This window comes from Equus asinus, chromosome 3 (assembly GCF_041296235.1).
Source record: "Equus asinus isolate D_3611 breed Donkey chromosome 3, EquAss-T2T_v2, whole genome shotgun sequence".
Classification (NCBI taxonomy): Eukaryota; Metazoa; Chordata; class Mammalia; order Perissodactyla; family Equidae; genus Equus; species Equus asinus.
This window is the reverse complement of record NC_091792.1, coordinates 65691710-65719646: the sequence shown is the minus strand read 5'-3', so window position 1 is coordinate 65719646 and position 27937 is coordinate 65691710. Positions and strand designations below refer to the sequence as shown.

Genomic DNA, 27937 nt, shown 5'->3' with positions numbered 1-27937 from the left:
TTAGACACAAAGCCCACATGCAATAAATACATAAGCTGAAGTAAACTGATGTACACCGTTGGTTACACCTTTCCTAACAACCAAACCGACTATTGCTTTCCAGCCTTTTGTAACAAGATTGGATAGCTTATCATATTCAAGTTGATTACATCCTTGGAAAAAATTGTTGTATCCTTTGGAGTAGAAGACTGCACCAATTTTAGGTCTAATTCCTGGAAATTTATCAGTAGTCATTATGGAATAACCAGGGTCCATGAATTGTCTTCTCTCTTCTCACCTCCAGTAATGTCTATCCACAAAGAGGTAGGTCTTGTAGAAGCATGCATTAAAAACAGCAGGAGCAATCTTCTCACAGAGTCAGGGAAGGCCAGAAAATGTGTGCCTTTGGGATAGTTTGGCTGTGGTTTTAGATTACTCATTAACCACTACTTGTCATCTTTAAAAAAAAACTTGACTCCTGGCTCCAATTTCAAAGTGGCTTGATCGTTCAGGAAGCTTCCACCAAAAGAACCCATCTTTAAAGAAAAAGATTTTTCCTGCAATTGTAGTGACAGCATCAACACTCAAATTGAGACCACAGGTGGCTGGTTCTATCATGTTAAGAATGCGACATAGGTTGGTGTTTTTATGAGTCTCCATAGAGAGACTGGATGTCACAGATGTCATCAGTAGAGAGGCGAAATTGGTTGGGGTCATCATAACTATAGAGGGGGATCATAATAGCCTTTGGATCTTTGCAGTGACCAAACTCACAAACAGCAACAAGAAACAAGTTTAAGCCTTTGGCGTATTTAATCAGATTTCAGCCTCATCAAAATGTGAGTCTCCTCCAAGACCAGCTCCAGGTCCATAAGCACAGGCAATCGTTCCACCTCTGCCATCACAAAGAATAGCGTCCCTGTGAGCTCCTTGTGTGAAATATATCATAATATCAACCTCACTGGAGTTAATCTATCTGAGTTTCAGGGGTCACATCACTCCATATTTAAAAAGCCTTTGGGATGGCATAGTCAACATCCTTCCACACCATTTCAGGAGTATAATTCTTGATTATGTAGGTGACATGACATTTCATCCATACTGACTTCCCCATCATTGTGCTGAACTGGTGAACATCGGGTACTCCACATCAAGGTGTGCACATCATTGCCAGAGGAGATGCATCCAATTGCCAGTCACATTTAGCCCCAAGAACTGCTGCATTTCCTGGATTTTGCCCACCATGAAGTCCCTAGTGACTCTTATTTTGAGCACGAGAGTTCTTACCATCTGCAGGCCATAAAAGGTGGTGCCCAGGTACCTTTGTGCAAACATCACCTCATTTTCTTCTGAACTTGCACTATTAGGCAGAGGAACAGCTCCAGAAGCAGCACCTTGAAGGACCAGAATTAAGAGAGGAAACTTCACTCGAAACTTCTTTTGAAGAGTTTAACCCAATTTACTTTGTTCCTTTTCAGTCTCCAGCTGGCTTTTATTCCTGCCTTATATAGATGCAGGTATTTCCACCCCCAGCGTTCCAGAATGTCTCTGACATCAGATTCAGGGAGCACTCCCACCTCTAAATTCCTTATTATCTGTACCTCCTATTTAATGATGCCTTATATTGCTACCTAGCTTTTCATAAAAATGATCTGATTTACCAATTGTATTGTAAGATCCTTGAGAGCACACAGGTCAGCCTGAGTTTCCAGATTTATTATTGCTGTTGTTGTTTATCTGCTATTTGTTATTTTATAGGCTGACATGTCCCTTCCACTTCTCACTCTCTCCTTTGACCCTGAATCTTCAACTTTAAACCAAAAAGTTTTCACAGTTGCATTCAGATGAAAATGAGGTGAGGAGCACAGAGCACACAGAGTTCAGTCAGAGGGCAAGGAAGCTCCAGCACGTGGGATCATGCCCACAACAGGTGGCATTGTACGTATCTCAGATCAAGCTTGATTTTTAAAATTAGGACTCTGTGTATCTACAAATCTTATCTAAAACTTTTAGGCTTTTCTGAGCCTTTTGTTGTTGTCGTTGTTAAATCAAGCAAATGCTACTGTGAGGGGTCCAGCCTACATATAAAAGATTCCCTCAGAATGAAAGGACTTAATTTTTTTTTAATTTTATTTTTCCTTTTTCTCCCCAAAGCCCCCTGGTACACAGTTGTATATATATATATTTTTAGTTGTGGGTCCTTCTAGTTATGGCATGTGGGACGCTGCCTCAGCATGGTCTGACAAGCAGTACCATGTCTGCACCCAGGATCCGAACCAGTGAAACCCTGGGCCACGTAAGTGGAGCAGGTGAACTTAACCACTTGGCCATGGGGCTAGGCCCGAAAGGACTTAAGTTAAAACATTTCACTGGCAGTCATTCCACACTCTTTGAGAATTGTAGCTGTTACTTGTCTTGCCCACTAAATGGGCAGCAGCTGAGCTTTCCTCTTGCCCCTTTTATAGCAGGAGGACCATAAACATGTTTATAAATTCCCCAGTACGAGTGCAGGTCGTTAGTACCACCCAACATGCATCCACCTGCCACGGGAGCCCGGAGAGGGGAGATGGGGTTATCTTTCATTCAGATTACTCACTCTGGCTTTAGATATAGAATTATGTTTAAAAGGGCCCTTAGAGATTATTTAATTCAAATTCCCAACAAATTCTGGGATTCATTTTTCTATCTGGCCTCTGTTTGACCCCTCCCAGTGTTGGCGATCAGTACTGTGGGGGGCAGACCTGCCCACTGCTACACAGCTATGGTGGTCAGGAAATTCCCAGGGGTGAGATGGATCTTCTGCATGTGGGTCTGACATTTCCCCCCATCTGCCTCCTTCACTGAGTGTAATGTCTTGAGCTGCTAAGGCACATCCAACCCAATGTGGATATTGTACAACTGACTATCAAACCCCAGTGGAGACTATGTTGGAATTCACGCTGCACTCTCTTCTCTTTTTCGTTTCTTTCCTCTGTTATTCCGGATAAGTTAAACTTATAGAGTTACGTAATTGTTAAACTTATAAGGGACCTCAAACTTCATCTAGACCATGAATTCGCAACATGGACAAAAAAAAATCATACTCTTTTTATGTATAAAGCACAGATATACATACAATACATAAACGGATATACAGTATATCTAGTGGTATTAAAATTTTATGGGAGAGGAAAATGAGGAAAAATATATCTTTAAAAAGGCTCGTTAGAGTAGAAATAATGGGAAAAAAGTTGAGGAACACTGATAGATCAGTGTCTTCAGACCAATTAAAACAGAAACTAGAAGAAACTGGGATCCAAGCAACACTATTTTTCTTTTTGAGGAAGATTAGCCCAGAGCTACCATCCGCTGCCAACCTTCCTCCTTTGCTGAGGAAGATTGGCCCTGAGCTAACAGCAGTGCCTACCTTCCTTCTATTTTATGTGTAGGACGCCTGCCACAGCATGGCTTGATAAGCAGTGTGTAGGTCTGTGCCCTGGATCCAAACCGGTGAACCCTGGGCCACTGAAGCAGAACGTGTGAACTTAACCACTACACCATCTGGCCGGCCCCAAGCAACACTATTTTTTTAAACTATTTTTCTGCTATACAGCTGGGGGTGGGGTGGGGTGGGGATTGAGAACCACTGACCTAGACCAACCCCCTATTATTCTGTGGGGCCGTTGAGGACCAAAAAAGAGAAATAACCTGTCAAGATGATCAAACTAGACAGAAGTAGAGTCCCTCTTGACTGCCATTCCAACATTGTTTTCAGCACGCCATTACGTCTTCCTCGGCTTTTCTTCTGTACAGTTTTATTATGTTTTATTACATATTAGCCTGTTGACAGTTGGTCTGTGTTTTTAAACTGGACTTTATCCTGACAGCTTGAGCAATGATTTATAGCTCTTTGTAAAAGTTGAAAATGTACTATATGCACACGGCCTTGGAAAATTCAAATATAAAAAAATATATTATGAAAACCAAGTTTCTGTTTCTCAACCTGACTGCAGTCTCCTGGTCACCACCCCCTTACCCAGATGCAGGCTCTGTGCCAAGTGTCTTGAGTATCCGTCCAACAAAATTCTGTGCCTCCTTCGATAGCTGTGAAATAATGAAAATGTTTGATAATGAAGCAGAAATGGATACTGCTTAAATCAGGGCTCCCAGGGGCCTTTACTCCTAGCTCCATCGTGTCTTTCTTAGGGTTTGATAACAAGCACACGCTCTTCTTCAGGAGTGAAAAATAACGTCATTTTGAACAACAGTACAATTATACTTTCATTTTGTACCAAGCCTGCCTCTACCGGAAATGTCCCAACTATAAAATAGAACCACAACAAGTTGTCTCATTGTCCTGCTATAAGGCAGCAGGAGTGGTAAGTTACCCAGCGCTTCACAGAATAATCAACCTATCAGAGAAGGAAAACTTTGCCTATCACAGATGTCTGCCCTCTCTCTTTTTCTTTTCTTTAAAAGCAAATTGCTTTAAGCACAAACTGGCCAAAATCCTGTATAACTGATATGCATAGTAAACTGTAAAAAGTGTGATGGTCTTTCACATGCCCATAAGCATTTAGTATCCTTGTTGGATAATTTGGATAGTATTGATTCCTCTCTTTCATAATGAGATTTTTTAAATAGAGCATCTTTCTGTCTTCCTTACCAAGATATTCCTGACGTCCCAAAAGTGACCTGAAGCAGTGACAAGCAACCATCTATAGACTCTTATTCTAGGCTGATGACTAATCTCCAAAACTGTGCTCTTCTCTGCCCAACCCCCAACTCTGAAGTGTTACCCTAAGGAGAAAAACAATTTTACTTCTCTGGGAAGATACATTTTTAAAACTGTTCTCTTGGAATTTATCCTTACCCAGAACATGCTGACATAGAAGCGATAACAGTTAAATTTAGAAAGTTCTTTCTCAAATCAGAGAATACTCAAGCTGAGAGGAAAAACAGAGCTCCTTCTAGCCCGTTATTCCGTTTTGCAGAGAAGGAAGTTGAAGACAAGGGAGGTTAACTGGTTTGTCCAAGGTCACAGGGGGAAATTCACTCATGTTTCTTAGTAAATAGTTACTGGGTGTCTACCACATGTCCAGCACGTCCCAAGCACGGCAGCAAGTGGGCTCCTGTCAGGGACACGAGTGGCAGTGCCAGGGCTCTAACTCAAGTTCTGTCCTCTCCCACCGCCCTCCATCCCAGTTCCCTGGGGAAGACCTCTGGCCTTGCCTCCTCAGAGGATTAGCATTCAGAGTGATAAAAATAAGACAATTTCCAGGAAAATGGAGCCTCATTTTTCTCAGCCCTTCTGGCAGAAATTGAAGGACACTTGGGAGGAAGCCAGGAACATGAATGTGTCCTTATTCATAGTGATGATGCCACTGTCCCAGAGCCCATAGGACACGGCCTTGGGTGACTTCATAGACAGCCCTACCGTGGTCATGCACCCCCTTGTGAATCGAGGCAGGGTAGGGGCTAGAAATGGATGTGGTGCCCACAGAACACACACCATGAGAAAGTTGACCCACTCAGGGGTTACAGCCAAGACCTTGTCTCCCCTGGAACAGCACTGGAGCCAACCTGCCACAAACACAACAGCCCTACAATCTCACTTTCGACCGATGACTTAACTTGTTTCTGGAATGTCTACTTATTTAAGCTTCATGACTTAACAGGGACAGTGTGAGGTACAATGACATAAGTCACTTAAAGACTTTCAGACGGTGTAGTAACAACCTTGACAAGAAAAATAAAAGCAACCCTATAGACAGGCACAAGGCATGCACATGCGTGTATGCACACATGCGCACACGTACACACGCTGAAGCCAAAACTTGTCCTTACAATAACAAAATCTGACGATAGGAAACCTCACAGAACACTGACTCTGGAACATCTCTGTGAATGAGTATTCATTTTCTTAACAAAATGGAAATAAATGGATGAACCTTAAGAACACTAGGCTGAGAGAAATAAATCAGTCACAAAAAACCATGTACTGTAAGATTCCACGCATATGAGGTACCTAGAGTAGTCAAACTTGTAGACACAGAAAGTAGAAGGGCGGCTGCCAGGGGCTGGGGGAGGGGGGCTGGGAGCTTGTTGCTTCATGGGACAGAGTTTCAGTTTTGCAAGATGAAAAAAATCTGGAGATTGGTTGCACAACAATATGAATATACTTAATAATACTGAACCGTACTCTTAAAAATGGTTACAATGGTTAATTTTATGTTCTGTGTATTTTACCACAACTTTTTAAAGAATTTCAAATAGACAAGAAGTAACACATGCTCTCCATCAAGAGTTTTCTATGATATATGAGGTAGTGTTAATAGGTGCCCCAGAGGAAAAACTTTTCCTCTACCCTCTTATGTTCATTCCTTGAGGGCCAGCGAATTAAACTGAGAAAAGCCAGATTAGTAAGAGAAAAACCAATGTTTATTCAGTAGGTACTCAGGAGCTCACAAAGAAAGCGCTCAACTCAACAGCTAAAGTTAGGGGTTTATACAACAAACTGAACAGGGAAACGGAGTGGGAAGAAAAAGGCTCCTGTGGGAAGAACAAATGGGTTTCTTTAGGAAAGACAAATGGGCTCTTAGGAGAACAAAATGGGAGATAAGATGATTTGTGATAATGTTTGTTTACGGGGGTGTGTGGGTGTGTGGTCTTCTTCCTTTTCTCTGGGGCATGAAACTCCCCTGGAGATGGGGATTTATGGTTTCGTCATTCGAGGTCTCTTTCTAGGGAGGGAAACTGCCCAGATGAGAGGAGTTAGGGCAATCTCACTCCTAGAAGTTTCTGCCTTTAGTCAGATAGGCGTGTGTTTGTTGGGGGCGGGTCAGAGAAAGCCTTTTTCTGCATCTATTGATTCTCAAATGTCTTCAGCTCGAGATAACCTTTATGCCACCATGGCATAATTTGGATTACTTCATAGGTATTCTTCCAAATATTAAAGGAGGTGCTGTTTATAGTTTTTCCCAAAATTTTAATCAATAATGCTAAACAAACCTTTTAACAAACCTGCAAGGGGCCCGAAGTTCCATATATATACAAATTTCATTAATGTATATATGTAAATTTCATGCACATATATAAATTTGTGGGAACCTTACCTCTTCAATTTTAGCCCACAAAATCTGAGGCTAAGCTCAAAAGAGCTTTTGAGATCAGTTGTCATTGGAGAGGGGCAATGAAGTGAAAAAAATTGGAGGCTATATATTGGTACAAAAATGTGATTTTTTTACTTGGGAGGCACCAGCTGGGTGGCACAGAGGATTTTATTTTTGCTCTAGATTCTAGAGCCCAGAAGAAATGAAATTGATTCGTAGACTTCTATGTGCTTTACTACCTCGCTGCAAGTATTTGGAATAAGCCCAAGCAGTTTTCCTGGAAGAGTGAGATATCCTCAAAGCCTTGCTACTCAAAGTGCGGCCCTGGACCGGTAGTCTGTAGGAGCTGGTTAGGGATGCAGAGACTCAGGCCCCACTCTTGACCAGTGAATCAGAACCTGCATTTCAACGAGATCCCCAGGGGATCCCTGTGCCACTGAAAGGCTGGTTAGAGATTCGGAGTTCTGGGGTCCACCTCAGTGACTCTTTCCCAAGTCGGAGACCCCTGGCTTCGAAGTTTCGAGTTACTTCAAGAATTTCATAGGAAAATATGCAATTTCATATCCATAGAATTCCCCTGATAATAGTGATTGCTTCTGGAGGAGAATTCTCGGGGAGGGACTGTCCCGTCACACCATTTGGATGGCTTGATTTTTTTTTCTTATGTGTCCAGATTATCTTTACCGTGGTAAAGTAATCATGAGCCTTTCCTGACTACCACATTTCAACAGAACATTGTAATTTACAAAGTACTTTCCTATACATGCTTTCACAAATCCTCTAAACATCGTTACCAAGAGGTGATACATTCAGAGATCCCTATATTACAGATGAAGATGCTGAAGTATAGGAATAAAGGTCATAAGAAAACACTGAAAATGAGAGCCAAAAATAGGATACAAGTGTTTGAAATATTTTTATTACGAAAAATTTCAAACATTTAGAGAATAAATAGAACATAGTGGACGCTCATGCACTCTCCACCCCCAAGTCCACCATTTTATGTATATACAGATTTTTTTTAAGGTAAAATTTACATACACTGAAAAGCACAAATCTTATCAGGATCCTTTCTTTTCCCTTGATTCCAATATTGTTTGGCAAAAGCCTGGCTCCATTGCCTCCCAAATGTACATGCTATTGACGGATTTCCTGCTGTTTCCTACACAGAGTTGAATCATCCTTCCCTCGATTTAGGTTCAGCTAGGAGAAGAGGAATGCCTTTGTTCTCAGTCAGAAAGCATATGGGATAGCAAGTCGGTTTGCTGCACTGTTACCCACTCACAAGTGAAATCCAGGCATTCCCCCTTGAAACCGTCCTCTCGGCCAGCATGTACTCAAGAGCCTCCCTCCAAAATGGAAGCTCAGAGCCCCTTAGCTGTGTTCCACCGCCGGTCAGTGCACCCCAACCTGATGCTCGCCAGGCTGAGTCAGCGATCCGGGCCACCATAAATACATTCAAGGCTCATTTATTTAGTCCTACTACGTACCGGGCATTGCCCATACTTGATCTTATCTCAAAGAGATCCAAAATTATAAGACTCCCTTTCCCTTTAAAAGCTGGAAAAGAAAATATAAACTGTCTTCCATCTCATTGCAGGAGATGAGTCAGCAGAACAGGAAATTCTCCTTGCACAAGCCCTTCTGATCCCGTGGGTTGGGTGTGTGTGGTATCGAGCGAGGGCTGGGAAGAGAACCGGCTTCTCTCCTGGAACCACTTTGAAAGGCGAACAATGCAAGTTGGCCGGTGAGTTTAGAAGTGTTGACACCCACGTTGCCAATTAGAATTGTCCCAACACGTTTTGGGGAAAGCTCAGCTGCTTCCAAATAAGTTACACGGCAAATAAGAAAACTAGTTGTGGCCAAAGTCTAGGTGGCTTCAGAATGCCAGAGGTTAGAGGCGTTACCATCAGTGAAACTCCAGACGCACCTGAGCGGCAAGCCCAGCTCTCAGGAATGTCTGAGGAAAGAAGTGATGCCAGGCTGGGTGCAAGGAAGGCCCTTACATGCCACAAAAGTACACGTGATGCAATTCAGTGCATGCAGTAAATTACAGAAGGAAGAAGAGCTGTGTGCACTGGAAACGTTTGCGTGACGAAGGCACTTCTGGCTCCATCTCTAATGACAGCGCAAAGTCCACTGAGGGGACGCAGTCATAGTCTGGGTTCTGCCCCTAGCTAGCTGTCAGACTTGGAATAAGTCATTTAATCTCTGTGGGTCCCAGTTTTCTCATCTGCAGAACAAAAGTTAACACAGTATGCTCTTCTAAATCCTGTAGCTCTGCTACAAATTCAAATTGGTTCAGCATCAACCCCATTTTTTCCTTTCCTTCCGTTACTCTTCAATGAGACAATGAGGGAGAAACAGCTGAGCGTGGCTGTTAGCGAAACCAGGACTCTCTAAAATAACGATTCCGTGGGAATCAGGCGCTGAGTGCTGTGTGTGTGTACATTTCTATTGGGTGGGGCCTTGTAGAGGGGGGCCAGCTCTAAATGTTTCAGCTTTGCAGAAAAATAGATGCAGCAAAGATTTTGCATATGAGAAGGAGGTGGGGGAGGAGCAAATGTGCTGAGATTCCAGCACTGAATTAAAAAAAGGACAGGGATGCAGTTAGAAGGGTAGGCTGCGAATGAGCCAAGAAGTAAAAATACGCTGGAGCTTTTAAATAGGGTGTTGCCAGAGCCGGCTAAATCCTACTCTTCCACTCTGACTGGCCTTCCCCTCACCCCACCCAGACCCATTCTAAATTCTTTCAAGGCTCAGATCCCTCCCCCTCCTCCCCCACAGAGAAATGATATAGGAGCTGGGAGGAAGTGACACATTTTCCTGCCTGAATGGAGCAGGCCCGGCAGCAGCCTCTCGGCATTCGTCAGCAGTCTTATCTCACCCCGGCCATCACAGGCGCCTGGTTCCTCAAACAATGCTTTCCTCTGGCTGAACCCTGGGTAATGACTAGGACGCCTAGGAAAGCTTCATGCTTAGAGGTTCAGGGCACCCGTGCATGGTTCAAGTTCCTTTCCAGTGCAACTTCCAGTCAGTAATCAAGCGCAGAGGGTAGTGCTTAGAGCTTTGTTAGATCTGCTGAAGGGGTCTGAGTTCTGTTGTTGCATCTCAGGAAGTGCAAGGCTTTGGGAGGTGGAGTAGGAGAATCCGAAGGTGGGTAGTCTTTGAGGCCTGAATTTGCATGCCAGCTTTCTCACTAGCTGTGTGGCCTTGGGCAAGTTACACAGCCTCTCTGAACCTCTGTATCTTCCTCTATGAAAGGAGGGATGATTGGTAATAACGACTGCCTTGAAGATTCAAATGAGGATTTAATAAAGTAGTAGATGTGAAGTGCCTGAAATATTGTGGATAATTACAGAAGTCCATTTGCCTTCCCCTCCCGTCTTGGACTCTCCCCCACCGGTCCACAGCCCTATTTGCCTACCCCCAATGACACTTTTTATCAGTGCCTTCCCAGCTTAGCACTTAATTTTACGCAGTTGTACTGTAGTTTAATCATATAGGCCTCATTCTCTAAGTGACACCAGAAACAGAAACCAGCATTCCAATCTAACATCTCATTAGGAGCTCCCACATGACTAACTAAATGCTGTACTAGCAGAATAATAATACTACACAAAAATGGAGAGTGAAGTTGAAAGCATCCTGGGCAAAAATGGTCTCTAGTCCTCCCTGTTTCCACTCCTGTTTTTGTCCTGCCACGTGTGTGTGTGTGTGTGTGTGTGTGTGTGTGCGTGTCTCTACTGTATAGGATTTATCACATTGGGTTCTCATTATCTGTTTCTATGCTTGTCTCTTGCTGGACTGGAAGCTCCCTGAAGACAGGGACAATGCCTCTTTTATCTTTGTATTTCCAGAACTAAGCTTAACAAAATACATCGTAGGTCCACAATAATTGTCTAATGCATTACTTTGAACAAACCTTTGAACTAGTAGATTCTGGCCTGTTCTGTCCACTGATGTAGCTTCTGCACATGGAATAGTGTCCAGCACACAGTAGGCGCTCAATAGACACATGTTGAATAAACTTGGGGCCTTCCTGGGCCACACATTCCTCGTGTGCGTGAGGTTGGTTCACTGGGATCAGTGGACTGAATTAGTTCTTCTCAAACCCTGGCTCTCCAAAAACAGAATTGTGCTGGGGTTTTCAAAGATACAGATTCCTGGACTCCATCTCTGAATGACTCAGTAGGTCTGAGCTAGGACATATAAATTTGCTCTTAAAAAAAAGAGAAAAGCTTTCCAGACGATTCTGGCACAGGACAAAACATAGACCACACTATACCGGATATTTCTAACAGTTCCCACGTAAAATCATTCGACATATCATTTTGACTGTTTTCAAAAGATGCCAGTCCTCGGACTAGTTTACTAGGCTAATATAATGTGAGTATGTAGAGCTTGATTTCAACAATCAGGGCCTCAGCCAGACTAGTTATCATGCACTCTTTATTTATTTATTTATTTTTTTTTTAAAGATTTTATTTTTTTCCTTTTTCTCCCCAAAGCCCCCCAGTACATAGTTGTATATTCTTCGTTGTGGGTCCTTCTAGTTGTGGCATGTGGGACGCCGCCTCACCGTGGTTTGATGAGCAGTGCCATGTCCGCGCCCAGGATTCGAACCAACGAAACACTGGGCCGCCTGCAGCGGAGTGCGCGAACTTAACCACTCGGCCACGGGGCCAGCCCCTATCATGCACTCTTTAAACCCATGTATTCATGATCAGGTATTTAGTGGGGTCAGAGAGAAGTGCATTTTTTAAAGAGATGCATACGTATTGTGTACCTCTTTATGTTCCAAATAAGAGATTTATGCCACAAATTTTTTTTTCTGAATTTCTGAGCCAGACAACTTCTTAGAAGGCAGATAGCATAGTTTCAAATTTAAATAAAAATAAGTTGTTTCAAGTAAACAAGATGATGTCATCTATTATTCATGCAACTGTCAGCTAGCTGCCTTCAAGGCCAGGGCAGGACCCGAATGAAGTTGCACCTGGAACTTGCATGTGTCACAAAATGCTAAAGGTATCAGGGGTACAAAAACCAGGAAAGGTTTGTATTTCTTCCAGGGCACTCTCTACTTTGGTGGTAGCAGGACTGATTTATCTTTCACCAATTAGGTAAGAAACCTGCTTTAACTGGCTGGGATTGTTCAACTTTCCTCCAGCGATGCTTGAACACGCCTTTTAGATTGATGTCCCGGGTAACAGGCTGGCTGGCTGGCGCATTAGTCCTCTTTGCATTTGAGACACACTAATCAGGTGACAAAAGGGGACTTCTACACCCCCGCAAATATTTTTTCTCTCTCTCCCAGGTCAGTGTTTTGATCTTCCTTTGTCTCCCTCCCACTCAGTAGGCAGGGCATCTGCTGAGAGGCCAAGTAACTGGGAGGAAGGGTCCAAGGGAAACCTTCAAGAGATTCAGCGTCTCTTAGCAGGGCAGTCGAGAGGGAGAGTCAGAAACCTGTGCGCAAAGAAATGCAAAGCCTGTGAGCAGATCTGTAAACAAACACAGTGGCGACAGCCAGGTGGGAATGGGACAGCGAAGGTGCTGTGATCATCCATTAAATTATATCAGTGTGCTCATAGTTATTCTGTTTTTCTTTTCTATTTTGATGAAAAATTTTGCAGTTTTTACACTGTTGCCAAAAAACAACAAACCTGTGACATTTTACAACATATAGGCAATTCAGTCAACTTCTGACAGTTTTATCATGTTTCTGACACTTACAGAAACATGTTCAACTCCTCTGGGCTGGTGAGGGTGTCACGTGTCTGCCTTTCTGTCCCCCCATGCTTTGTTTATGTCACTATGTGACTTCTGATGCCAACACAGGCAGACAAGATCAGTAACATGGCTGTACAGTCCCCCAGGATGTTCTGCTTGGTGGCAGAGGAGAGCGTACCCTTCAACACTGCTGCCCATGGCGGGACTGAAGAGGGGCCTCCTGGAGACTTGCAGGCAAAGCAAGTGCATGCCATTGAGTTGCAGAAGGAAATTCAGGATTTAACAGTGAAATTCGAAATTGCAAAGCTTTGGCTGACTGAAAAAAATGAAAGGGACATGCACAAATACCATAGCTCCTTCCATCAGTTAATAAGAGCTGGAGTAACATGGTGAAGGTCATCAACATTTTGGTTTTGACCATAGAGTCAGGTTCTCTGGAAGGACCTGAAGTTCACACTGAAGGACAAATTCTTCCTCCTTTGAGATCCAACGCTTGAAGCACAGCTGCAAGCATGACCTGGGGGAGGGGGCCCCTTTGGTGACCAGTAGGACTTGTATTTAGCATGGAATCATTTATGGAGTGTCAGCTGATGGAGGTGGTATAAAATGGCACGTATTTCATGACTGGGCTTTCAGACTCTCTGCAGAGGGATTCACTCCCATGACAAAGAGGACTGAGGATGACTGTTCCATATAAAACCAAAGCAGCCTGCTCGTCATCTTCAACACTTGGAGTAACTATTCTGCCTTTCTTCAAAAACGTGTCTCCCACAAGCACTTAGGAGAGAGGTCATGTTCTCAGTAGCAACTTTTAAGTGAGTGGAAACTCTTTGTAAATAAATAGAAATAGAACACATTTAATTGCATTATACTCCAGTTCCCTCAACTCTAGTATTGTCATCCTAATACATCCAATTGTATTATTGTCACCTCAAATTTCTAGCCCAGTAATAATGGTAACGAGGATGACAAGCAGCACCTGCTTTGCAGCAGTATTATTTTTTCAAAACATTTGTTACTAGCTGTGGGACAGAACGGGTAGTATTAACCCCATTTCATCAGGGTGTAGGGCATAATCAAAGTACAAATTCATTGCAACTGATAATTTTTTAAGCAGGGGCCGTGATTCATGAGGAATAACCTTAAAGGACCAGTATTCTATCAACATAAGGATATTTGCTATCCCAAATAAATATCTCATATGACCTTTTTCTTTTCAATAAATCAGATGTTCTTAGTATTTTGGGTCATGAACCCCTTTAAAAATCTAATGAAAACTATGGACCCTCTGCTCCCAACAGTGTACATTTACATATGCATAGAATATTTTGCATGCAATAGCATGGGGTTCACTGATCTCAAGTTAGGATTACCCTGCTATAGACATGGGGGAGCTAGAAAAAGAAAGTTCTGGAATGGATCTTGTTTCCAAAATTCTTTGAGACCCATCTCCATGGTGATTGTTTCAAATGCAAAGTTCCAGGGCCACACCTTTATAAGATGAAACTCAGATTCCAATTTTTTTAATCTTTTTTTTTATTGAGGTCATAATAGTTTACAACATTGTTAAATTTCAGTTGTACATTATTATTTGTCAGTCACCACATATGCATGCCCTTTTACCCCTTACGCCAACCTCCCAACCCCTTTCCCCTATGGTAACCACTAATCTGTTCTCTTTGCCTTTGTGTTTGTTTATCTTCCACATATGAGTGAAATCATGTGGTTGTTATCTTTCTCTGACTTATTTCTCTTAACATAATACCCTCAAGGTCCATCCACATTGTTGCAAATGGGGCGATTTTGTCTCTTTTCATGTCTGGGTAGTGTTTCATTATATATATATACCACATCTTCTTTATCCATTCATCAGTTGATGAGTACTTGGGTTGCCTCCATGTCTTGGCTATTGTGAATAATGCTGCAATGAACATAGGGGTACATAAGTCTCTTTGAATTGTTAAATTCAAGTTCTTTGGATAAATACCCAGTAGTGGATAGCTGGGTCATGACAGTATTTCTATTGTTAGTTTTTTTGAAGAATCTCCATACTGTTTTCCATAGTGGCTGCACCAGTTTGCATTCCCACCAGAAGTATATGAGGGTTCCCTTTTCTCTACAGCCTCTCCAACATTTGTTATTTTCTGTCCTGGTAATTATAGCCAGTCTAACAGGATCCAATTATTTTTGCCATTATTTTTAACTTCTCTTCTTGCAATGGGCCTCAGCCTTGGGCATATCACATGCGGAGCTTTTAAAAAATCCCAATGTGCAGCCAAAGCCATACTCCAGATCACTTAAATCAGAATTTCTGGAGGATGAGAGCGAGGCATCAGTAGTGTTTAAAGCTCCCAGGAGATTTGGATGCACAACCAAGGTTGAGAAACAGTATTCTACTGCCTCTCCATAATGAAGAGAATAATTCAGTTAATCTGGGCATTCCAGCCCCTCACAAACCCTGTATTTTCCTTTCTGTGTCTTCTGCATGGGATATAACATTTTCCTCTTTAAGCTGATAATTGGCTTTCCCCTCATGTTGTTAGTATCTCACCAAGAAATGTATTGCTCAACTACCACTTAAGAAAAACTTCATTTGACTCAGAGGTTATGATGGGGAGAAAAAGAAGCAGAAGTAATCAAACAAAAGCTGCTCTTCATTATTAAACTCCATCCAATCTCATGAGTGTGCTTTACCAAAAGAACAGAAGACAAAGAGGTGGTGGTGGCCAAAAAAATTTTTAGAAAGCTGATTTTGAAGAGGTAGATGACTCAGTTAAATCTGCATGAGTGAGGAAGTCCAGAGATGAGACAGAAACATCTAAGGAGTGATGTTCCTTTCATCTGTGGGAGGTGAAGAATAGGGTGAAGACGAGTAGGTGGGATTGCGTAGGCAAAAAGAAAAGTTTTTTTCCTATAGTGTCATAATTTTAGAGTTAGAAAAGACCACTGAGATACTTGAGTGCTATTTCTTTCATCTTATAAATGAGAAAGCAACCCATGTTGGTGATGCCCCTGCCTGAGGTCTCAGTGGGTGGTGGCAGGGTCAGGTGTGGGCTCAGGTCTCCTGAATTTAGAGTGTTCTCTTATCCTCCATGATGCCGGGCTTCCTGGGGCTCCTGTGGACAAGAGAGATCAGGTGAGCAGAGGAAGCTACTGTCACTCGTTAATAAGTTCACCATACACTTTATCGTCTAAACCCAGATACTTTTGAGAGTAAAAAGAGACAACAGGCAAACCTGGACTTATTTCTCTCTAAAACCCATTTGCCATCTTTCTTCTGCCCCTTATTGGTAATTCTACCATCAATAATATTACTATGCGGACAGTGGCTTTTAGTAGCTTTTCAATGACCTTCGGCTCATCTGCCAGCTTTTCCAGTTGAGAATGCCAAGTTGTTAATCCAAAGAAAAGTTGCCTGGTTCTAACTCCTGTTACTTCTCTTTTTCCTTCCTTTCTTCTAGATTCTAGCATTCCCACAGGGTAACGCATAGACTCTTAAGAGAACAGTTTCACAAACACACCTGCTGTGGTAGCAAGGTCTCGGATGTGTGTATGATGCCTCGCTTTCTGCTTCCTTCCTTGTGGAGTTTCTGTGTATGAAATCTGCACCCTGTAGGGAGCCTCTCTGAGTTGACTTTTCTCTTTCCCAGAGAGGCAGTGTCGCTTCCCAAGTGAGCATACTATTTCTTCTTCCCTCAACAGGTTTCCTTTTTGAGAAGGCAATGCTTTGATTTCTGTGACTTTTTTGCTTATTAAAAGACAGATCTGTCCTCTTTCCTGATTAGGCCCTGTTTAGTTAAGGCAGGATTTAAAGATCTGCCAAAAGTAGTCAGCAACAACAATGGCACCTCTAGTCAGTTTTCTGTAGGCGCTGCTCATATGTTCCTGTGTTAAAAATTTATTCTTTTGGGACCTTCTAAGAACAGAATGCAATTTCCTTACATGAGAGGAGTGCTGTCTCCAAATGGCTAATTATGTATCTCCTGCACCATCTGTTTTTTTTCCAAGCGGCCCAAGGTAGTTACCAGACTCTGAGATACTTGGTAAGCCCCTTTATGATCTCTCTGCACTGGTATGGAATGAAGTCCTATTAAAAACTCTTGAGATTGGCTTTTGGGACTCCATTTGTAATTAAGATTGGGACCAGTCAGGAGCAGGACACAGTCAAGGTTATGTGATCTCTATAAAATACATAAATTTCAATTGTCAATACTTCAATGTCCACCCAACTGTTGCTGCCTCATCTTCAGATTTCTAAACATAGTAACTGATTAATTCAATTATCTTAAATTTAGTGGCTTACTAGCCATTGGTACTGTTCAGTTAGCTTGCTGTTACTGTAGACTTTTGCTATATGGAAATAGCTTAAGCCCATTCATTCTTGGATGTGTCACAACTTTAGCTGTGGCACCGTCTCTAATTTTGTTGAAGCTATTACTACTGTATCAGGTTGTCTTGATTTGTATTAGCCTCCTTCTCCAGACACAAAGCAGTATTTTGCTCTGGATGAGTTGCTTGGGGCCATGAAGCCTATAGCGAATAAAGAGGTTAAATTGTGGAGGTAGGTACCTATGCTGGAGGGAAATCCACTTAGGTTGGAAAGGACTCCACTCGGGACCATAGGAGGGACACTCAATAGCATTCTCATGTGACCGCCAAAAGAATCACACATTTTTCCTTCTGCAGCTTGGTGGGGATTCTGAACTTTGCTGTGGTGGAGGAGGTTAGATTGTGGAGGTGGTGCTTCAAATAGCATTTGAAGAGTGGCGTCTCATCTAATTTCCCTTGCTGGAAGCAATTTTGAAGTTTAACTTTTGTTGTAGATTTATTGCCTTCCAAATTAAGAAGTTATTACATTTAAATTTTTATTGCAAAGCTACCGACATAACATGTCAGAGAGGTCTTTGCAGGTTTATTAAGTATAAGCCGGATTTGATTCATTAAGCTTTCAATTTTCTCTAAAGCCATCTTGAAGTGTTTGTGGAAGCATTCATAACCTTTTTTGGGGGGGGACGTCTGTTCTAAAGATGAGGGGTACAGTCATACCAGGCCATATTTTGGGGCCTCATAAGTGAGTTTACATGTTTTACACCCAAGGAATTTTTACTCAGCCAGTTATATTTTGATTGTTTTTAAAATGTGTGTGTTTGAGGACATATCTTCTGTAAGTGCTCCAGATCAAAGTATAGTACCAAGATAAACAGCAGAGATATCAGCTTGGTGGGATAACGGCAGGAACACTAGACTGAGTGGATTGGGAGCCAAAAACTGGGTCCTAGCTCCCAGCCTCTCCACTAACTAGAGGGATGACTCCAAGCTACCGGGCGTTTAACAACAAATGCCTTAATCTCTTAGAACAAGAGTCCTCACTTATCTTATCACAAACAAAGCTAATGTACGGTCCAAATGCAGAATATTATTGTTGATTTTGTTGTCATGAATAATAATATGCGATTTGAAACCTGAATTACGGTAAAAACTGAAATGAGCAGGACTTGGACGCCTTTAAAAATTTGGAAAGTGAACACAGGAAGACCTGCACGGGCGTACTCTTTAGGGGCTTTAAGTGCTTAAGGCAGACTCAGTGTTGAACCAGGGGTTGAATTCAGAAGTGCTATTGTTGAGGTGGGACATTGTGAAGTGTGTGTCAATAGCAAAGGCTATCTTCCTGATGGTTAAGTGACAATTAAACTGTCGCTCTGAGGGGCCTACAAGCAACATGGACAGGACTTGGATATGGTAGAACAGGATCCAGCAATCAATATTAGAAGATCCCTAGGTTCTTGAATGTACCAGACCCAATAGCCTATCCAAGTAGCTAATTCAGAACTGATGAATAGAAGATCTGGGGGAGGCACACCACAAGATCTAGTATTTAGAGTTGAGTGTTCCAAGGCCAAGGACTCAAGGAAGTACTGTTTTGTCAGTGTTGTCAATGAATCCAGTGGAATAATGAAGGACAGTGCAGAATCTCCAGCCAGGAGGCTCGGAAGAACTGTTAGCACTAAAGAGTTTCTCGTGGCTTGCTACAGAATGCCCTGAGCTAGATATGAGGAGAGAGAGGATAATGCCAAGACACAATAAACCTAATATAATGGATGTCCAAAATGAGGATAAAGCCCAGAAACAATAGCTTAAATAAGTCCTAAAGTGCATTATCAAACATTGGGGCAGAGTTGTGGACTGACTGCTGGCAGAAAATGTGAGAGCAATACTAATTGGCAGTATGGTTAGAAATGAATAAGTAATAGCTTCTAGCATATCCAAATCGATCCTTATTGCAACTCAAAAACAATCTTTATTTATAAACAGACTTCTTTTGATGTTGATTGGTCAGTCTTCATTCATGACTATACATATTCTAACATCGCTATTTTGCCATCACAAGAGAAAAAGGTTCACATTTGATGTACAGGCATATTTTAGTAAACATCCTAAAACTGAAATAATAAAATAAAAAGTTCAGATTCATCATGGAGATGAGGGTCATCATAACTGGAATGTGTCAACGGGAGGAAATGCTTTGGGGTAAAAATCTACTGATTAGGAAGGAGAGCAGAGTGTAACTGTAGGGCAGAGATTTACTTATGTGGAAGTCAATGAATCCATGGGCAGTGACCCGCTGGTAAATGTTTAACAACCAGCTTTCTGGCGGGGGTTAGGGGGAGCCCTGGTTTCTAGCATTTGCTGATTTCTAAGGTGCAAATATTCCCATCATGACCAGTTTCCAACATAGAGCTACAATAGATGTAAATTACCCCAAAAGCACAGAAAATAGTAAAATAATTAGGGAGTGATGAGACCTGAGTATTTATTACCTTTACGATATAAATAACTTAATTGTAAGTTTATATAACTTAATTTTTAATAATGACTTTTTAAAAACCACCTTTCAAAATTCCTAAATATTTAACAACCAAGGGCCAGCCCCATGGCGGAGTGGTTAAATTCGCATACTCTGCTTTGGCGGCTCAGGGTTCATGGGATTGGATCCTGGGTGTGGACCTAGTCCCCGTCGTCAGGCCGTGCTGAGGTGGCATCCCACATAGAAGAACTGGAAGAACTTACAACTAGGCTATACAACTATGTACTGGAGGGCTTCAGGGAGAAAAACAAAAGGGAGGGAGATTGGCAACAGATGTTAGTTCAGGGCCAATCTTCCCCACCAAAAAGCATACCTTTAAAAAATAAATTAACAATCAGCTCTTGAGAGCCAGTGCAAGCTGGTTCCAGCGCATCACTGCCTATGAGTGAAAGAACCTCAGAGCATCTTTAAGGAAATATGAAAGGAGAAAGGCCTATCAGTGAAATATTCTTTTATTTATGAGGAAAATGTGAAAAAATGTAGGTTTAGATCCTTCTTCATTTAAGTTAATACTTCACTGGGAATGATTATACTCAAGTAATGCTTGTTAGTGGCTCAGTGTCTTTTGTCCTATGAGTTTGGGGAATGTTTCATGTTAAACCTCACCAGCTGCAGATTCACGATGTCTACTAAAAAAATTACAGAGTAAAGAACTCTTTTATGCATCTAGTGTTCCCCAATTTTTTTGACTGTAGAATCCTCTTTTTTCACAGAATACTTAATATCTTCTGGAAAAGAGATTGAGAAACCTGCTCCGTGGGTATGCTCTGAGTATCCTCTCCCCCAACATTTGTTATTAATGACTTCAGTCAGGCACTTTATACCATGCTGATCAAATGTGTAGATATGATAAGTCAATGATTCTTAAATTTGACCGCACATCAGCTTCACCTGGAAGTTTACTTCTTTATAAAAATTCTGTATCTATTCAAGGTGCACATCATAATGTTTTGATATACGTATATAGTGAAATGATTACTAGTCAAGCTAATTAACATATCCATTTCCTCACAGTTACTGTTTTGTGTCCATGTATGTGCATGTGTGGTGAGAGCATCTGCAATCTATTGTCTTAGCAAGTTTTCAGTATATAATAGATATGGCATTATTAACTATAGTCATTATGCTGCACATTAGATCTCCAGAACTCATTCATCCTCCATAACTGCAACTTTCTACACTTTGACCCACATCTCCCCACTTCTCCTTTCCCCCAGTCCCTGGAAACTGCCATTCTACTCTCTGCTTCTATGAGTTTGACTTTTTCAGACTTTCATATAAGTGAAATTATGCAGTATTTTGTTTCTGTGACTGGCTTATTTCACTTAGTATAATGTCCTCCAGGTTTATGCAAATGGCAAGATCTCCTTCTTTTTTAAGGCTGAATAATATTCCTTTAAATAACTCATATTTTCTTTATCTGTTCTTCCTTTGACAGACACTTAGGTTGTTTCCATGTCTTGGCTATTGTGAATAATGCTGCCATGAACATGGGAGTGTAGATATCTCTTCAAGGTATTAACTTCATTTCCTTTGGATATATACTCAGAAATAGGATTGGTGGATCATGTGGTTGGAAACTTCTTAAAGGACCTACTAAATCAGAATCTTTGGAGTGAGAACCTAAAAGTTCTCATTCTAAAAAGCTCCCCTATCAGACATGTGAGCTACCTGTCACGTTTGGTTGTGGTAGTCTACTCGTTCCTAATAATTTGTTAACGTGTAATGCATAAATTTTGGGGCATATACATATAGTATTACTGATAATAAATCGTGAACTCAGGGGACTTTAGATGTAACCACTTATCGATGGCTTAAGATAATACATTTGAAACCCTCCTTTAAATAACATTTTGCTACCAAATTTTAAGCTGGAGTCACTGAAACAATTTTCCAGAAATAATTACAACTACTTGACTTTTTAGATTTTCTGAACAAATTGTTCTTAGTTTCTATGAACCAATCATCAAATTGTAACCAATAAAATTTCAACTATGAAAAACAATTAATAGAGAATAAGATAAAAACTTGCATTTGTTTATTCAAATAGTTATCAAGTTCCTACTATGTTCCAGAGATTATGTATCAATTCAAAAAATAAGACACTGGGAAAAAGATTAGGGAGCTGTGTATTAACAGCTATGCATGGTAAAGGGCCCAGATCACAACATGAGATTGTCAAATCCAATGGACTCATGCCTACATTAACGGAATTACAGTTTGCAGGTGAGGGTAGGTAACAGTTTTACTCAGATGTGTAATTGTTGGGCCTGAATCATTACATTTAGTTCTGGGCATCACTACTGGAGGCATTTGGAACAGGTAGACCATATGCAAAGGATACTGACTGAGATAATGCATTGATGCACAGATCAAAGCTGGATAAGAAAGGACGCTTTGAAGAAGCTGAGTTGATTATTGTGGATAAGAGAAAACGTGGGAGACAGAGTTATAGTCCAATATCCAAAGGACCTTTGTGTTCATGTCAAAGAGATTCCAAACAGGAGAGTCAGGTCTGCAGAAAGAAAGTTGCAATGAAGTTCATTTCTGTATGATATGGAGAAGAATTACTTAGTGATTACAGCTGTCTAAAAACAGAATAATCTGGGGGCAGCCCTGTGGCATAGTGGTAAGTTGCATGCACTCTGCTTTAGTGCCCTGGGTTTGCAGGTTCAGATCCTGGGTGTGGACCTATACCACTCATCAGCCATGCTGGGGTGGCAACCCACATACAAAATAGAGGAAGTTTGGTTACTTGGTTACTTGGAAGTTTTTAAGTAAAGGCATGTTGAATAGGGAATTCAAGTATCCATCGAGTGAATTGGGCTACTTAGTGCTAAAGTTCCTTCCAGCCTTGAGCCTATATATTTCTGTTATTTAGGCACAAAACACATACCAGTGTCACAGCTAATCTCAAATGCCACCTAAAAAATCTATAGCCTGGAAGTAGACTCATACTTCAAACAAATAGGCTATTTGGATAATTTGTGTACATTATGGGACATTTATGATCGTTTAATAAGCAACACTGAAAACAGATCTCAGAGATAATGTTTAATTTCATAAAGTTTGCATTTTACACCAAAGAGATATTCAGGTTATATATTTATAGACTGTACCTCCCGTGAAAGCATAAAACAAGATTTTTGGTTGTAATTATAAACAGAAGGTAATGACATGCATTTACTAAACTTTCCTTCATATTTAAGTATGCACACTGTTAAAAGACCAACACAAAATATTTCTCTGTTTTATGGTAAAACCATGGATTAAATCACATCTGTGTATACAGTTATAATGGACTTCAACTTTTACTTTAATGTGGAAAATCTATAACATAGATTTTATCATCATGTTCTAACACCAGCATTACAATAGACTTTTAAAATTAAGTTTATTCTTTCCCTTAATATATGCCGATTACAGAATATTTGGAGAAACGCAAGTATCAAAGGAGAAACAATGGCCCCTTGTCCACTGCCCAGAGACACCTCTGGGAGCACCTGGTACATTTCCTTCCCGTCTTTTCAGCTCTACGTGTTTTGTGTTTGTTTGTGGTACACACTAGTGATCATATTGTATCTGCATTTTGTATCCTGTTTATAAAGCACAAGCAATTTCCTCTGTTTTTACAAACGCTTGACTACATAATCATCTGCCTGGTGGATTCACTGTCTTTTTTCTTCAACACCTGCTAGTGTAGGATAGTTTGGTGATTTGATAGTGAGTTCTACACCTTGAAATTGTGGTGTGAGTTGTCATCATAGTCTAGACTCTGCAGAGTTTTGGAAAACTGCCATCCAGGCCAAATTTGTAGATATTAAGAAAGTATATAAAGGGCTGGCAACTGCTTATAATTGTTCCCTGTAAAGTCCTTGCATCTGCTCCATGTCAGAAAGCATGGCTGTGGTGGGTTTGCCAACATTTTAAACCATATCATTTTCTAATCAGGGACTTCTCCTTTTCCCCTTGAGTTCATGGTCTTTCTTAGACACCCCTAGTTCTAACTGCCTAGTGGAGAGAAGCATTTAAACCATGCTGCTTCTCATTTAGTGTAGAGGAGGGTTTGGGTTCATCTCAACTCCAAGGAAAAGAACATCTTTCAAGTGATTCTCCTCTCATCGTATAATATACTTTAAAAAGCTGTTTTGGAAAACCCCACAAGTGAGTCTCATTAGCTCCATTCTGCTGGTGAGATTATGGGTATACTTGGCGCCTCTCAGCTCAGATTGGAAGGAGAACACCTCCAGGAAAACCCAGAGGGAGTTTTCCTCTTGGTGTGCCTATGCTGAACTCAGTTCTCCAGGGAACTATTACTTGGTGCATCTTACATGTGGTCATTGTTGAAGTTCTGGCTAGTGGCTCACATGAAAAAATGCTTGCATCATAGTATGTGGATCATGTGGATGAGGGAATGGTGTCCTATGGGATTCTCTTGGATTAACACGTATTCAGCAACAAAGGACCAGTTGAAAGTAGTTGGGATGAATCCATCTATAAGCAATTTACATATTTAACCAACTATTGCCTAACAAATGTAGAACAGAATGACCAAGATAACTTGTAAAATGCCTCTTTGTTCCAGGGATAATAAAAGTGAGTGAAAACATTTATGATATGGCACACTTTAAGGAGCCAACATTTCACTGGTTTTCTTCCCAAGCCATAGAGATCTATTCATTTATCCATTAATGCAACAAATTATGTGGCTGGTGATATGGAGATGAATAAGACATACTTCCTACCCGCAAAGAACTCAAGCTAATAATGGATACATATTTAGATAATTTAAACATAATCTAGTAAGAGAGAACTGCATTAGATTTTACGAGAATATTTAGGAAGCACAGCCAGTCCAGCTTAAGGTGGGTAGAAAATGGGAAAAAATATCAGAGAAGACTTCCTGGAAGCAGATACATTTGAATTGGTTTTTTAAAAAAACCAGAAAGAGTTTTACTGGCTGAGGAAGGAAAGAGGGATGGGCATGTGGGAATGTTGGGGCAGGGTTGGGTGAGTGGATGGTGATATTCCAGGCAAAGAGACAACATCAGCCAAGGTAGAGGGGACATGGAATCAAGACTTGTGTTCTGGGAAGGCTTGTGTTAAATCCTTATTGGACATCTGCAGAAATGTCAAGGAGGCAGGTAGAGGTGTGTGTGTCTGCAGTTCTGGGGTGAGGACTGAGATAGAGACTAGATTTTGCAGTCACTGGAATATACATATTATTTACATCTGCAAAGACCTGTAAATACTAAGTGAGGTTACCTGGGAGAGTGTGCAGTTAGAGGAGGGGATCCAGGAGAGAGGCCAGTGAGACACATCACCCTAAAATTTAGAGGGTGGTCTGGGAGGAGGAGCCAGCAGAGGAAACTGAAAGGGGTGGCTAGAAAGGTTGAGGGGAAACCAATAAGGTGTCAAGAAAGAAGAGTCTCAATAAGGATGGGGTGATCAGCCATTTCAAATGTTTTTGGGAAATAGAGAAAGACAAAACCAAAGAAGTGACCATTGGATTTTGTAACATGGACATCACGAACGACCTTGACGGAAACCATTTCTGTGAAGTGATAGAGAAGGAAGCCCCAGTGCAGAGGATTGAAGATAGAATGTAAGATAAGGAAAAGGAAATAGACAAGAGCAACTCTTGCCTTTGGGCTATTGGGTCTCCTGGCCTCTATTCCCTTCAGAAGAAAGGGAAGCAGCTTGTGTTCCGCTGAAATGACTGCTCAGGGTCAGAAACTGCCAGGTCATTTGTACCTGGGCACCAGGATGCACTGATCCTTGATTATCAGATCCATCTCAGCTCATCTCATAGGCACCTAGTACCCTCAAGACTCTATATAGTATTCCTAGAAGAGTGCCCAGCACATAGCCAGTGCTATATGAACTTTTGTTACAATTATCCCAGTTTCTAGGCAAGCTTTATTGGCTCCTAAGAAGAACAAGTCATTGATGTAGACCAAATCATTTTTCAGGATATGTGAAGATTCAAATCTTACACATGGCAAAAACTGAAGCACAAAAGAGAAGAATGACTTGCATACAAGGATGCCAAGTCCTCCAGTTTAATGGTCTGTTCTCTCTCTTTTTCCCCCTGAGTTCTGGTTAAGGTGGAGAGCTCTCACCAGGAAAAGGAAAACGAATTGTAGAGACATATCCTGAGAAAAACACTTATGAAATAAACCAAAATAGAAGTAAATACAGCACACAGTGCATTGAAGTTTGTACCTGTTTGTACAAGTAGCTGAAAGATGACAGATACAGGGTAGATTTTTAGTTTTGGTTTGTTCATTGGTAAAGTGAGACACATTGCCCTAATAATTAGAGAGTGGTCTGGGAGGAATAATAATACAATGGTACAGCTGTCCCATGTAGAGGAATTCTTCTTTTTTATTTTTGCTGGAAAAGAGTCACCCTGAGCTAACATATGTTGCCAATCTTCCTCTTTTTTTTTTCCCTCTCCAAAGCCCCAGCGCATGGTTGTAGATCCTAGTTGTAAGTCCTTCTAGTTCTTTTAGGTGGGCCACTGCCACAGCATGGCAACTGACAGACAGATGGTGTGGTTCTGCAACTGGGAAGTGAACCCAGGCCCCAAAGCAGTGAGAGTGCCGAACTTTAACCACTAGGCCATCAGGGTTGGCTCTATGTAGAGGAATTCTGATACTTGTTTTACAGTTGAACTGCTCTGGAGATCAAGAATAAGGTAGAAGGTGGAGATGATGGAGAGGAGGAGTAAATATTATAGATTTCCCCTTGGTCTCTGAATGCCTTATCACTCCTTTCAGCCTTAATGTTAAATTCTGGAGGTTTTTGCAGGTTTTTTCATGTGTAAAATGCAGATATCTATCTCATGGGAGTATTGTGGAGATTAATGAGATACATAAAGTGTACACTATATAGTGACTGTCTCATGAGTGCGTTTTTCAACAAAGTGCACATCCCGTCTTGGCTGATGACTAGTGGCTCCAGTTTACTTTCTTCGTTATACCTTTTAACTCTATTGAAGATGCTTTAAATACAAATCTAACAATAACTGCAGCTAACATTTATCATGCACTCAAATTAAGTTACTTAATCTTCGAAACTAGCCTATAAGGTAGGATTGTTACCCTCATCTCACAAGTGGAGTCAGCATTTGGCAGCCTGGCTTCAGAGCCCAGCTCTTAACTACTGTTTTTACACTTTTAGTTGCACATACCAAATATGGGCCACTTTGTCAGCCATACTCTGCTACTAGCAAACTCCCGTTTTCTGTTTAGAAACCACTCTTAACTGCATTCTGTCACCAAGGACCCTTGCCACAGTTCCCCAGGCCCATGAGAAGGTAATTTAATTCACCCGGATGGAACCGGTCCAGATACCTCTCTCTCAGATCCGCGAACTGTCACCTTGGCTAAGCAGCCAGTCTGCACCACCGTCCCTTTCTTTCACCGGCCTCAGGGCTAACCCACAATGTCACTATTTTAAGTAGCAATACGGGTATTCTCCAAAAGGACACAGGACCCCATGAATCCTTGCGAGCTGAGCCCGCCCCAGAGTCTGGGCACTGGCGCGAGGGCTTCGGACCCTGTGATGCGCAGCAGGACCGCGGACTGGCACCAGTAGAACGGGGCACAGGGCATCGCAGGACACCCGCTCAGCAGGGCGCGAGCCGGGGCGCGGCGCAGGCCAGCCCGGGCCAGGCCCGGACGCAGCGAGGGGGCGGGGGAGGAAGGGGCGTGGTCAGGAGCCCGCCCGGCCGCTCCCCGCCCCTCCCCCTCTGCTCTCCGCCCCGGCCCTCGCCCGCCCCGCCCCTCCGGCCCAGCCCGGCGGCTCCGCCCCCGGTGACGTCACTAGCCAGGCCGGCCGGCGCCATTTTGAAAGTGGAGTCGCCTGCCCCTGCCGCTGCCGCCGCCGTCGCTGTCGTAGCTGCCGCCGCCGCTGCTGGAGAAAGAGCAAGAGCAGGGAAGCCCCAGAGTGAAATCCACCATCCTGCTGGCCAGTCTGCCCGCCCCGCCTTCCTTCCTTCTCCCCCGACCCCCACCCCCTCCCCCCACAGGTGCCATCCGCCGCCATCCGCCCTCTCTACCCCCCCATCCCCAGGTGAGGGGGGTGAGTTCAGGAAGCAGAGACCCCGAGGAACCCAGCAGGGTCACCATTTGCAGCGCAACATGGCAGGTAAAGGAGAAATCACCCTCGTCCACTGACAAGGCACCGCTTCCTTCCTCCTCCCTCCATCACCCCCTAGCGACCGCCTGTGCCTCTGGTAGAGCCACGGGGCGCCCCTTGGATTTCA

The 27937-nt window shown here is 42.2% G+C and overlaps 1 protein-coding gene and 1 pseudogene across 4 annotated transcripts in view; one reads left to right on the top strand and one right to left on the bottom strand.

Annotated features, from left to right (window-relative positions):
- On the bottom strand, window positions 1-27284 carry LOC106834034 (macrophage metalloelastase pseudogene; annotated as a pseudogene).
- PPP2R2A (protein phosphatase 2 regulatory subunit Balpha) overlaps window positions 27215-27937 on the top strand; it is an 83710-nt gene continuing 82987 nt past the window's right edge. The window contains exon 1 of one of the 4 annotated variants that reach the window (XM_014845403.3): window positions 27215-27819. In XM_014845403.3, coding sequence (XP_014700889.1) covers window positions 27813-27819 — 7 coding nt within the window. In that variant the 5' untranslated portion in view covers window positions 27215-27812. The remainder of the gene's footprint in view (window positions 27820-27937) is intronic. The other 3 variants (XM_070505177.1, XM_070505179.1, XM_070505176.1) reach the window with 3 other exon arrangements.